The sequence below is a fragment of the Sinocyclocheilus rhinocerous genome, unplaced genomic scaffold, assembly GCF_001515625.1.
Source record: "Sinocyclocheilus rhinocerous isolate Xijiao unplaced genomic scaffold, SAMN03320098_v1.1 scaffold539, whole genome shotgun sequence".
NCBI lineage: Eukaryota > Metazoa > Chordata > Actinopteri > Cypriniformes > Cyprinidae > Sinocyclocheilus > Sinocyclocheilus rhinocerous.
The window spans coordinates 1,207,224-1,221,708 of record NW_015653003.1 but is presented as its reverse complement, the minus strand read 5'-3'; the positions used below and the strand labels follow the sequence as shown (position 1 = coordinate 1,221,708).

The 14,485-nt window shown below is 34.5% G+C and overlaps 1 protein-coding gene across 3 annotated transcripts in view; it reads left to right on the top strand.

Annotated features, from left to right (window-relative positions):
• Positions 1-4,516: 4,516 nt before the first annotated feature.
• Positions 4,517-14,485, top strand: part of nfat5b (nuclear factor of activated T cells 5b) — a 55,430-nt gene continuing 45,461 nt past the window's right edge. For 2 of the 3 annotated variants that reach the window (XM_016521620.1, XM_016521619.1), the window contains exon 1: positions 4,517-4,808. In XM_016521620.1, coding sequence (XP_016377106.1) covers positions 4,736-4,808 — 73 coding nt within the window. In that variant the 5' untranslated portion in view covers positions 4,517-4,735. The remainder of the gene's footprint in view (positions 4,809-14,485) is intronic. The other variant, XM_016521621.1, reaches the window with a different exon arrangement.

The following is a 14,485-nucleotide window of genomic DNA, read 5'->3' as shown; positions in this document are numbered from 1 at the left end:
AATGTGAATTTAACATTGAAAGTTAATGTGAATAAAAACATTGTAAGTTAGGCTACTAATCATAACACTTAGCCTACAGAAAGAGAGCAAAGAGCATTTACATATCTAGTTCAAGCACTCTCAAAAACTCCCATTAAAATCACTGAAGCTGTTTACACTATGAAATTAATAGCTTACAGATTCGTACACACATTTGCACTTTGTTGTTTCTGAGGAGAGTATTCAGTCAGCGAGCGAGTGAAGAAAACACCGGCATTTTAGCGATGACTCATCTGAACACCTCTGATTGGTCAGTGCATTCATAAGCTGTATCAAATACAGAAAATATTAATCGGCTATTTTTTGTCTTTTGGAAGCTGCATTCAAAATCCACTTGGCTCAAAAATCTGAGGGGGCACGTGCAATGTGAATGGGCATGACGCCTCTGAGCTCAGATATAGGGGTGAATTCAGGTAAATTGCCCAATCCTGAATTCACCATGATTAATGTGCAGTCACAAAATGCTTTTAGCTGTGAATGCCTGGGTATTGTATTTTTTTTCTGTGTTGTTTGCTTATAATCTAGCACTCATTTATGCACTAAAAGGCGCTGTTCTGCGATAATTTTTCTTTAGATTTACTTTCATGCATAAGTACTTTTATTTATGTATTTGTCTTTTTATTTATTTATTTGCTTGTTTGTTTAAATCACAGGTCTTTAGTTAACTAATTATAGTCAGCTGATATATGTACTGACAAATTCAGTCTCTTTAAACTGATATAAAAACTGTCAACAATTCCAGCATAATCTGTTTGTAAACAGAGGGCAAATAATTAACTTTTCTGATATCACCTTATGAATCATGACTTAAATGTCTGGTCGGTATGTCCATTGTAAGGTAATAAAGCACTTTGCAATCTACAAAGTGATAAATCTAGTACAGATAAAATCGCAAAATATGCTATAAACACTAAAGTTTATGGCCTTCTGAACGTTTTGTCAAATTTAATTTTAAAGTATTTATGATCCACAGATTTCGTGAACATGATAAAAATGCAGGGCTGAAATAGTGCAGTCATATAGCTGTGATACAGTAACCTGGTATTAATCCCACCGGTCACAATAGTGAGCGTAAAGAAGGTTTCCATTTGATAAAGCTCTAAGAATGTTACTGACTGGTGTTATAGTGCATTTTCTGCAAATATGGAAAAAAAGGGGGTTCAATTAAATATGTGCATTGTCACATGGTTAGTGCAAATTGTCACATGGCCAGAGCAGCATGAGAAGATGATGGCTGCATCAAAGCTCCAAAACAAAAGGCTAGTAAAGTATGTTAACATAAAGATATGACAAATATTTTTGGTAAATTTGATCTTCAAGGTGTCTAGCATTCATATATGAATTCACAATAATTCCGTTTTGTTGAGTGTGTGGTCCTAGAATGAGTAAACATATTGATGGCAACAATAGTGACCGCTGGGATAATACAGTGCATTTAGGTATACACATACATTAAATTGCAGTCGTTAGTGAAGGTTGCACTGAAATGTTGCAATGACAAAGTTACAGAGAATATTGCACTAAATGAAAAGTTCTAATGCTGCAAATAAGTTACAGTATTGATGTTGTAATAGCAATTTTATGATATATATTGGGATTAAACGGGTTAACTGGTATTAATCCCACCGGTCACAATAGTGAGCGTAAAGAAGGTTTCCATTTGATAAAGCTCTAAGAATGTTACTGACTGGTGTTATAGTGCATTTTCTGCAAATATGGAAAAAAAAAAGGGGGTTCAATTAAATATGTGCATTGTCACATGGTTAGTGCAAATTGTCACATGGCCAGAGCAGCATGAGAAGATGATGGCTGCATCAAAGCTCCAAAACAAAAGGCTAGTAAAGTATGTTAACATAAAGATATGACAAATATTTTTGGTAAATTTGATCTTCAAGGTGTCTAGCATTCATATATGAATTCACAATAATTCCGTTTTGTTGAGTGTGTGGTCCTAGAATGAGTAAACATATTGATGGCAACAATAGTGACCGCTGGGATAATACAGTGCATTTAGGTATACACATACATTAAATTGCAGTCGTTAGTGAAGGTTGCACTGAAATGTTGCAATGACAAAGTTACAGAGAATATTGCACTAAATGAAAAGTTCTAATGCTGCAAATAAGTTACAGTATTGATGTTGTAATAGCAATTTTATGATATATATTGGGATTAAACGGGTTAATATGAAAGACAATTAACAACATATGGAGATATATCTCGAGATGTATTATAAAGGAGAGTTATTAATGACTTTACAATCCATGTATCTTTTCTGGTGATTTGTCAGTTATTAAACAATGAAACTATCACAAGTTCATCAGCTAATCTCACTTGCTTTGCAGATTCATAATGAACACAATATATACTGATACAATGCTGTATTGTACTTAATTTATTAACAGTTGTAAAAAGAGTAACTTACAATCTAAAACAAATCTGTAAAACATTAATACATTTAAAGTTTGCATTGACAAGCTTGTTGACAATTACAGTCAAACTGCATGATTTATTTTTGAATTTCGGTTGATTTTAATTATATTTTTTCCCCCGATTTTTATTCTGTTTTAATTCCATACATTCAAATTCGAATTGCAGTTCTGTTCTTCAACAATTCTCTACCTAATTTCAAAATCAGGAGTTGAATTGGGATTTAAAAAGCATTCTTAATTCAGTTCTGACTAGCACACAAACTTGGTATTAACATCCATTGTGTGAGGACAATAGTGAATCTATGCTGAACATGAATCATGTGTCAGTGTCAAACGGTCCTCACAGCCCGCGTTGTCTCTAGACAATAATGGTCAAATTTTTTCCAGGAACATCACTGACATGATGGCGTGACTCCTCATAGACACTGATTGGGTGCTTTGTTAAACACAAACACACAGGTTTGTTTTCCCACAAAGATCCTAAGAAACATGTTCCACTAATGTCTGACAACCAAAATGTGTGCAGGGCTCAAACTGTAAAATGTTGCTCTTGAAAAGTGTGCTTGTGCTATAGGCTACTTGCTTCTTTAACATGCAAATAATTGTATCCCATTTTGTCCCACATACAGTGGTTGGACAAGGGTGCAGTGGATCCCAGTTGAATTTCTGCTATTTGCATAAATAATCATCTCTTTACACACGCACACACACGTCTGGTTTACTATCCATGTCGGTACTCTCCATAAGCGTAATGATTTTTATATGTACAAACCGTATATCCTATCGCCCCACCCCAACCCTACACCTAAACCTAACCCTCACAGAAATTTTTTTGCATTTTTACATTCTCAAAAAACAAACAAAAAAACGAATTCTGTATGATTTATAAGCTTGTTTCCCCATGGGGATCTTAATTTAGAGTCCCCATGAGTCGGTGTGTATTCAGGTTTAAGTCCCCATCGGGATTGAAAAACATGTACACACACACAGATATTGGGTTACCATGTTTTATTGAGACTCTCCATAAATGTAATGTTTTTATACTGTACAAACTCTAACCCTACCCCTACCCCTAAACCTACTCCTCGCACAAAACTTCCTGCATTTTTAGATTTTCAAAAAACTTCATTAAGTATGATTTATTAGCTTGTTTCCTCAGGGACCAAAAACTGTCCCCACAACGTCAAAATTTACCATTATTACTATTCTTGTGTGGACATTTGGTCCCCATAATGTGGAATACAAGGACCACACACACACATAATATATATTATTGACTATTTCAATTCATCATTGTAATCACATGACTGGATATAGCATACATACATGTTTTATTGCAACAAAGAATACAACATTTACAAGCAAAATATAAATAAATAAATAAAATAAAAAAATGTATAAAAATAAATAACCAAAAGTGTACATTATCTAGTATTTTTTACATCAGAAAACTCTTACAAGCAACTGAATAATTCGATTTCTTTAAATTATATTAGTGCTGTCAAACGATTAATCGCGATTAATCGCATACAAAATAAAAGTTTTTGTTTACATAATATGTGTGTGCTGTGTTATATATATATATTCCTTTTTACAAAATTCGAAAAGTCAACCTAACCTAACCACTTTCAATCAACACAATTACAAAGTAACTGGGTAATTGTATCCTTTTCCTGTTTTTGCTGTATCCCAGGTCTGACAAACCGGGGCTACTGGGACAAACCATATTTAAAAAATAATAATTTTTTATTGCAAACAATTCAGAGATGACATTAATGAAATACAACTTCGCATACATTGCACATAATGTATCAACAATACATCCAATGTCATCTGAACATATGGAAGAGAAGAGAAGAAGAAAGAAAAAAAAAAGTTGACAATGACTGTTCAAAGAGAAAGATGCATTTAAATAGCTTTTTTATGAACATAAAGAAAGGCAGGAACAGAACAAATAAAGAAAAGAGGATTTAAAAAAACAACAAAAAAAAACAAACAAACACCAAAACAAGTATTAATCACGGTACATGAAAGATCTGTTTACACACACACACACACACACGCGCGCGCACACTACGAAGAGCACGGAGCGACGCAAACGCTTTATTTATGACATTCAGAAGTGTCACTGCCTGCTTTCTCTGCACCTGGCTTTCGTTTGTTTTGGTTTTTCGATTCGGCCAAACTAAACCATGGCAGTTTGTTAGGCGCTGCACTTGAAGAGCAAGTCCGTGTCATTTTCTTGGCGGATCGGAGGCACTGCGATGCCCTCTGATTTCACATCGCTCTTTAGCGCGGATATCGACCTCGATTCGCCCAAGTCCCTCTACTCCAAAGGTAACTCACTTTCTGCTCACTTTTCCAGCACGCTACTCATACTGTACATATGCTGCTCCGTGCAAGCGTGGATTGCGTTTCAAAATCTAGTGCGTTGCCTACCTAGACAGCATCAGTTGCGCCAGGTCAGTTCACCCAATATGCTGTGTAGGTAGTGCGCACTAGAATTTGTGACGCAGCCCGTGTGTGTGATCGTGCACTTAGTCTGTGTAATGCCCCACTGCACTGTCAAGCAGCTTTGTTGTTAGTTTACATAGTGACTAATGGTTTAAATGGTGACCATTTTCAGTTCAAACAACTTGTAAAAGTGCATGTAGCATCCTATGACCCCTTTAAGTGTTTCGTCTAATATTTAATTTCAGCTTTATTTCAGTGAAGAAAAATGAGGTTTAATAGTTTTAGTTTTAGCTAACAAAAACAACACTGGCCTGAACAATATTTAAAGCAGCACTTTCTATTAAAACAAACTGGGAGTAGCTCAGACTACTGCTGAAGCTCTCGCTGCGGTGGCCTCAAACATTGTTCTCATACTTAGAGAGTTATTATGGGCAGCTTTCTCGTGAAATACACCCCTCTCTCTGAGATACTCTGTTGGTGCATGTTTCATTTCCTGCGCATTAGATGTTCTTTATGTTGTTTGTATTAGACATGTCAGCCTTACAGAGAGGCCACAGTCTTAGATTTTAATTTGCGCAGTGATTTGATGTAGATTTTCATCTTATTAGATGTTTTCGTCAATGACGAGTGGTATTGCCTAGATGTAGTGTAGTATCCTGAATCTGGGCTTTAGTCACACATTACATAAGACACAGCCTAATCTCATTTGCAATTCTTGGGAATAGTCTGCTGGCTGCCGCTGCTGTCGTTGTTGTTGTTGTTTCATAGTCAAAGTGTCGAATGAGTATTTAGCCTTTCTTGACCATTTTTTTTTCCAGCTCAACTTAGATGTTGGTCTTAGTTGTCCTTAATGAACTATTTTTGCAGTTATACAATAAATGTATCTTTATTCTGCAGAAAGTCAGTATTTCTTCAACAAAAGAAGCTCAAGTGCAGCTCCATTGTCAATAAAATGGATTTAGTCCAATGAAAATGTGAATATGTAAAGCATATGACTCTGTACATCAATAATGACGAATGGCTTTCTAAGCATCATGACAAAAATGTAAATACAGCAGCGCTCCATTTTATGTTATATGTAACACCTGTTGCTTCTCTCTAGCCAAGAAAAAGGTCTTTAGCCTGAATGAGGTTGAAGAGCTCTGGCCTAGAGTAATAAATAAACAACCTCCATATCCACTTCCTCTGGCCAGATATCAGAGGTGAGCTCAAGGTTACAGAGAACGGGCTTAAAACCAGGTTAATATGATAAGAATAGCTGTGAAACAGTTTCCTTTTCACTATTTATTTCACTTTTAAATGAGATGATGACTAAGAAGAATAATTGTCATGTCAGGGTTTGGAGGATTGCCATCAGATCTCAGGAGTGTGACAGTCTTACGTTGGAAGCTGCTCATTTTGCAAAGAAAGCAGAGGGGACGATATGTATTTGAATAATTTATAGATATTTATTTTATTTTAGGTGAAAGTTTGTTAAAATGTTTTTTTATATTTTTTCTATAGCCTTAAGTTTTCCTTAATTTTTCACAATTTTCTTGAAAATTAATTTGTTTTAATATGATTTTTCCATGTCTTTTTTTTTTTATATATCCAGTGTTATTTTATAACTTGATATACTATTATAGTTTTTGTTGATATTTTGAATTAGATTTTATTTTTACATTTTCTGATTTCATTTGAATTTTGCTGTGTTTTTGTCATTTTTTTATTAGTTTTTAAAAAATATATCTGTATAGTTTTTATTCAATTTTAAATGTTAAGTTTTGAGTTTTAGTTTATTTAGTTTTAGTTATTTTAGTAATTCAACTTTAGCTAAATGAAAATGAGAAATGTTGCTTTGGCAACTAGCTGAAATTAAATAAAGTTAAGTTTTTATATTTTATTTCAGTTATTGTTTATTTTATTGCAATTAATGATTTTTTTTGTTTAGTTAATGAAAATAACCCAGCTATTAGACTACTGGATAAGGATAAATTTTTTTTTATTGTATTTATATTTTTACATTAAGCACATAAAAAGCTTCTGAATCTGAATAGTTTTTATATGAGGTTTAGTTTTTATACGACAAAATTATTGGATGAAATTTATTAGAAAAGTGGTTTATCACTTTAGATATTCAGTGACTTTTTAAAATATTAATTTCCATTATATATATATATATACAGTGGTGTGAAAAAGTTTTTGCCCCCGTCCTGTTTTTTTTAATTGTTTGCATATTTGTCACACTTAAAAGATTCAGATCATCGCGTAATATTAAAATTGGTTTGATGATCTGAATCTTTTAAGTGTGACAAATATGCAAAAAATTAAAAAAAACAGGAAGGGGGCAAAAACCTTTTCACGGCACTGTATATATATATATATTTTTTAGGCCTGTAAATTTTTTACATTTTATGATATTTCTAGGTTTTCCATGATCATGAGATCATTGTGATCGTCTTTCTAAATAGTCTTGTAGTGTGACATCAGTTATTCCAAATATTTAATGTAGTCTCTCAGTTATTATAAGGTCATGAAACTGCTTGTGGAGTGTACAAGCATTAGAAATTAAGTATAGCAGTATTGGCGTGAGAGTTAAAAAAGTGGAAGGGGTTTTGGGAAACAGGCAATCTGCCTAATGAGCTTATTTAAAGAAGTGGGTAGATTAGGCCTTTTCTCATAGATCGGGCCAGTTTTGTTCCGTCATTTCACATGCTCGCTCTTTCAGTGTTCTTGTCTCTCTCTGACATCTGCAGTTGACCTTTTCACATTGTTGTTTCCCCTTCCGCGTCCCTGCTGCGTGGATCTCTTAGAGTGGACTGGCTAATGAGCTCTTGTTGTCATGTGATGGGGGACGACAGCGAGGATGAGATGGAGCTAAGCATATGGCTGCGCATTCCCAGAAGGATGGCAAAACGCCCTGGAGATGTGGCTCGTGAATTTATTTTTAGCAAGCTGTTGTTTGGTATGTGAGCGGAGGGGGCACTGCTTTGAAAACACATTGTCCAGCTTGAGTGGCTGTGTGATGTGGAATTGATTTCCAGCCAAGAGTCTGATTATTTCCATGCAGCTGATCACTGTTTTTCTATAGAGGCAAATCCTGTTTGCATTCACTGGATTAGCTCCCTACGTTCCCTACATATATGTCATAGAGTCAGTGACATAGACTGTAAGCTGCTCTATATCTATAGGTGTCCAGTTGTGCCACATGTTACCATTATACCAATATACCATTATTATTATTATTATTATATTTTTTTATTTTAATTTTAATTAAAGCCCAGATTCGTATACAAAACAGAAATACCTCATAATACACAACTGTAATAAAAAAAATAAAAAAATGTGTCCAAAAAGAATAAAAGAATGTTCAATTCCCTGAGAATTACAATACAATTACAATATTCCTTGTAATATAATAGGGTGAAGATGAGCTTCCAATATACCATTATTAAATATTTTGAGATTATTTGAGAATTCATGGAACATTTTTCCTTTCAAAAATAAATTTGTCACATTAGGAAAGCTATTTTAGCTAAAGTAAATGTTTTTTAATATGTCTATATAGTTTATTAAGTTTTAGTTTGAGTTTATTTAGTTATTTTAGTACTTCAACTTAAACTAAATGAAAATGGAAAATGTTGCCTTGGCAGCTAGCTGAAATAAAATAAGTTTTTAATATTTTATTTCAGTTAATGTTCACTTATTTTATTTTATTTTATTTTAAGTAATTAAGTAAAGTAAAAAAAAACTAAAGTTCTCACTTGCAGTTTAGAACATTTTACGAAGACAGTAAAAGGAATTTGATTCACTTTTTAATAATTTCAGTAGTTGGAGTAGATCTGTTTGGAATGGCAAATATGCTTTAGTTGCTTTGTCAACATAAGAGACTCTATCTCTGTTCCAAAACCTCTTGAGATGTTAGATAGCATTTTAAGGTAAAGTGTCAGTAGTGGTCGACCGATATTGTTTTTTTGACAGAGTAAATGTATGTTGATTTAAGAATGTTTAGATACTGGAAAAGAAGTTAGCAAATCCCGTATTTTAGAAGTAAATTGAATTATAATTGACTATTTTACCCAGTATTTGCATGTGCAATGTATTTATTATTATTTTCTTATTAGAAATCACATTGTTAACTTTGCTGAAAATGTTACTGGAATCAGTTGTTGATCAAATGGCAGAGCTTCTGTTCCAATTCAGTCACTTATAAAGTTGCTGTCTGTATAGACAGAAGAGAGCAAGTTTACTGGGTTTTGAGACGAAGCTTGTTTTCTAATATTTGCTTTTATTGGTTATTTGTTTTTCATGATTATATTCTCCAGAGCCAGTCCATGTTTTCTGAATAAACAAAATACGAAGGCCCATGCAGAAAAAAATGAGGTCTGAGCGGTTTGGCCGTAACACTTAGCGAATGGCTAACTTACATTTCACAGCCTGCTGAAATATACCAGTCAACATCATAAGTGCTACCAGTCTAAATCGGTCATTGTGTGTGCTAAATTGAGCTTACCTGTTAAGAAACTGGTTTTCTTTTTGCTAGTTTTGTATGCATTGTTAAAAGTAGTTGGAAAATAGCTCCACATGAAAAGTGATCACACATTTTAGGAATAGTTCATCCAAAAATGGGAATATGCTGAAAATGTATTCACCCTCAGGCCATCCAAGATGTAGATTAGTTTGTTTCTTTATCAGAACAAATTTGGAGAAATGTAGCATTACATCACTTGCTCATCAATGGATGCTCTGCAGGGAATTGGTGCCGTCAGAATGAGAGTCCAAACAGCTGATAAAAACATCACAGTAATCCACACCACTCCAGTATTGTGAAGTGAAAAGCCATCATTAAGATGCTTTTAACTTCAGACCTTTATTTCTGCTCTGACAACAGAACTTTTTCACTGGAGGAAGCATTATTAAATATTATGGATGCATATTTTGGCCTGAAGGGATGGTTTTAAAGTTGAAACGCTTTAATGATGGATTTATTAATCTGTTAATTTATTCTAAAATACATTGATGCAATTCATACATATAGTGACTTGAAAAGAATTCTCACAAAAAAAATAACAGGTAATTTGACCTTAATGACAAGGCAAGGTTAGTTTAGGGTGTAAAATGTTGCAACTCCCCCCAAAACTTGATTGATCTCTGACTAAATAAATGCTATTTTTAAAAATGTTTTAGCATAATTAAAAAAAAAAAAAAAGGATTAAAATGTGTGCACTCACATGCATTCCAGGTGTAAATTTTAAATATTAATTATTTTATTCATTTACTACCATTTTCAAGAAAGAGTTTTCAAAACCATATGAAACCAACATAAATACAAAGAGTATATATTTCTAAAAACTTAAATATAGAGATATTCTTGGGATTGAACAGATAATATGGTCAAAAACCAAATTGTTGTGACACCTTCTTCTGACATTTCAGTGAAATACTGGGCAAACATGTATAACAAGCCTGCCAATTTTATAATATGTGACTTCTTTTGCCTTAAAGTTGGCTGATTTGATCTCTTGTCTATGTTGCCCTGACCCAGACACATTTTGAGGCCACAAACCATGTGTTAAAAATGCAGGAAGTTAAGCAAAGATCCAAGGAGTAGGTTTTCCATTGGCTGATGAGAAACACTCCGGTTACAGGATCGACTTTCTTCTTAAACCCAGAACCGTTTCATCCATCACTTGGCTGAGTTTCCCGCTGGACAGTAGGGTCTGGCAGCCTAAAGCCGGATCCAGATTTGGGAGAGTGGCTGTGCTTTAAAAGGGTTTTCACTTAAGCCACACACCATGTGTCACTCTGTCACACACAACTCTTGGTCAAAGTACAAAAGCTTTGTCACCGACACATAATCCATGATTTTTATCACAGTAGTTTTGTGACGGTGTCTGGGGTTGAAGGGAGGTGGGCAGAGCAGTTGCATAATTTCAGTTTCCTGTGTTTTCATTCCTGCTCAGTGACTCACCTGTATCTCCCCATGGGGCAGAACAGCACGCCACGCATAAGAGTTTGTTCAGATTCCAGCTCACTCCTGACACTAGACAAACTTGACAGGCAAATGCTTGTTGTATGGCATGAGATTTTGATGTGTAGCATCATATTGCTAAAGCCCGTAACTAGGGCTGGGCGATATAGCTAAAAAATTTATCAACGATATGACTAATATTCATTCTTTATTCACAATCTCCTCATCACAGGCAGACACAGCACTCATTTCAGCATGTGTTCGTGTTTGTGTGTGCTGTCTGCGTCACTCATAGTACGTGCCTATATCGTGCGCTGTATCGAACAATTTTTCTATCGATATCGAAGAAGGTGTACCGTCGATAAAAAACGATACCGTTTTATCGCCCAGGCCTACCCATAACCTCCAAAAAGAAAAAAATTAAATGTGAAATGAAATGTTTACATAAAGAAATGGGAAAACAGCTTTTGGGAAAAATATTAAAATGATGAAAACATGAGATGTAGAGTCCAGACTTCAATCTTTTTGAACACTGATCTACAGGTCATGCTGCAGGTATGCCGTAATTTAAAAAACACAGAAACAAGCATTTTAGCACTTCTGGTTCCAGCATCCTGTAGTCAGTGGTGTTTTTGACTGGGTTTTTGGTTAAATGCCTGAAATAAGTTCTGTGGTTAACACAAGCTCAAGATATTTTCACATTTTATTCAATGACATAAAATACATCAGTAACACCCCCTTTTGATTTTTTTACTAGTCTTGAAAAAGGCAGTTGCTAACATGTGGTGAAATGTGTGTAGAGAGGTTGTTGGGGACATTAATGTCATGTTGAACAGAAACTCATCTACTCACTAATCGCTTTCACAGCCTCATATGCATGCCAATGTCAATTTGTGTGTATAAATAATACGCCAAATAGAAATAGAAGCTCGTGGTATTGATTACGCACATTCCTGAGATTGGGTTAAACCATCCTAACTATCCTTTTTATATAAAGACTGAAAGAGTTGTCAGAAGCTTAATGGTGGGGATGTTGAAGGCATGTGACTGGTGTAGTTTGTTCATAGGCTACCTTTAGCTTTTTACTTCTGGCGATTGTATTTAGGCTTCAGAATTCATAAAGGTTGTGTTACTTTGTGAAGATTATTGTGATGAACAAAACATGTAAGAATCATAAACATTTGTTGGAGCTTAGGCCTATTTTCTGCAATAATCCAAAAGCCAATGGAAAAATCCTGTTGAGTTTTTGTCAAGTGAACCAGGGTGATGCTAACTTTTTGGCCTCCAGAAATACGTCATTACTTCAGAACACTATTACAATTTTTGAAGTGTGAAAATAACCCTTAATATTCCCTCAATGTTGTTTTTATTTGATTTTATTTAAATTAAATGAATAATAACGCAATAAGTGAATTTCTTTTGATTAGTCTGTTTATTAATTCAGTGTCTGTGCTTTTATCAATACTAATTATTTTATTAATTTAGGTCTGTTTTTTCTTTTTTTATTTAGTCCAACTTGTGGAACATTTGCTGTTGCATTAAGATTGAATTCAAAAATGTCCATTTAAACAAGAGATGGTCAAGATAAACAGGCAGATCCAGTGTGAAGCTGCAGCATTTAATAAAAATTTCTTGAGTCCCACTTTATAGCTTTACATAATGCACTTGTATTTTCAATTGATTTGTTTTTCCCTGCTGCTCTAAACGTACTGTACGCTCTATCTAGCATTGTATTATTCTTGAGCACTGTACTGCTGTTTTCATTTAAAACTCTTGGTGCATAAAGAAGTTGCATTACACCAAATACACAACATAATGTTTTTTTAGCAACATCATATGACCCCTTTAAGATTGTATTATTTTTATTTGTAAGTTGCTTTGGATAAAATCATCTGCTAAAGAAATAAATGTAAAGCAATGCAAAGTTTATTGCAAAGACATAGCGCTTGTTACCATATACTAAATTGTGCTATGTTTTAGGCTGCACTTTCAGCACTTAAGAGAGAATTATGTCAGGTTGACTTAGGCATGTCACTCTGGAAATGAAAAATCTTTCAGCAGCTGAACATGAAGTGATGCTCACCTTCGCATAACTTGCAGTAAACTCGTTGTACCATTGCGTGAGCTTTTAGGGATAGTTCACCCAAACATCAAAATTGTCACAAGTTTTTCACCCTCAAACTTGTTTGGTTCTCTCAGAATATCTTCTTTTATGTTCAGCATAAAAGGTCAGTGAGTGATGAAAATATTTGCATTTTTGGGTGAACTATCCCTTTAACTTGAAACAGTTTGCTGTGTTCCTTATCAAACCAGTGTCAGTTTATTATTTTGAAATTGTGGGATGCTTTTATTTAGTTTTTCTGCTAACCTCGACTCTTGCCCAGGTGCATTGCTGTGATAATAGACAAGTTCTCCTTGTCCATGTCTAATGAATCAGCAGACACTCTACAGCCTTAATTAGATTGCTGGCCGAATCCTCTTATGTTATTAAAGTTCTCAAGGTGTGGATTTAGTCTGACTGAGTCCAAAGGACAAACGCACAGAGTTGAGGACTCTCTCCTGCAAGATGACATGGAGGAACAGTGGGGTCCAAAAATCTGAGGCAGCAATGCATATCTGGGAATTTTTGGGGGTGGAAAATAAAAGTGTTTTGGAAAGCAAAACCCTAGTTTTAGGATATTTGGAAAGAAATCCAAATGAAGAAATATGTAAAAATCTGCACCATTTATAGGTCCCTAATTTCCATCTGTGCACTCACATTCCAATATTGAAAATGTGTAGTTTTGCACGTAGCTATGATGTGGATGGTTGCATCTTAGTAGTTGGTAATGGCTGTTAATGTGCATCTCTTAGATGGTTTTCTCTATTGCTTTGCAAATGTGGATGTGTTATATAATGTGATTTATATGTGGAGTGTCACTCTTTCAGTGAGGGATGGCTTTGTGTTTGTGTCAGTGCAGTGGCCATGCTTGTGTAAACAGCATGAATTCCTCACTGCGCTGAGGCGCTGCTTTCATCTGAGCCCAATGTCCGTTTCTTCCCCTGTTCCACCGCCCTGTGAAGCTGCTGGTAAACACAGCAGACATAGACTTGTTTCTGTGCTAAATATGCACTGCTGAGATCCAGCTGAGAGCTAGAGCGGGCTTCTCACGAATGTCACCTCAGGTGAATTCACACTTCATGTTGCAGTGTATGACCTTCCCCTTAGGTTCTTAAAACAAATATACTGCATTAAATATAGAGCAGGTAGTGTTTGCATTATTTTTTGCCATGAATTCTGTACAGTGTACCCACATTTCTAAGACTCAAGAGGTCAAAGGTCATGCTCAGATAGTATAACCTTTTGAAAAAGTATACTTTAGCATACTTTTAAAAAGAGTATTTAGGAAATAATATACTTAAATGTTAGCTGAATGTAATGTTTTCAGATATTTAATTTGCATGTTAAATTAATTTAAATATATAAAATTGCACCTTCATCATTACACATTTAAATGCATGATATACAAGTTTCAATAGATATGTTTTAGTTGGTCATAAATGCTTGTCAGTACACTTTCAAAAATGGAAGAGGTAATTATAAAATTTTATATATATATATATATATATA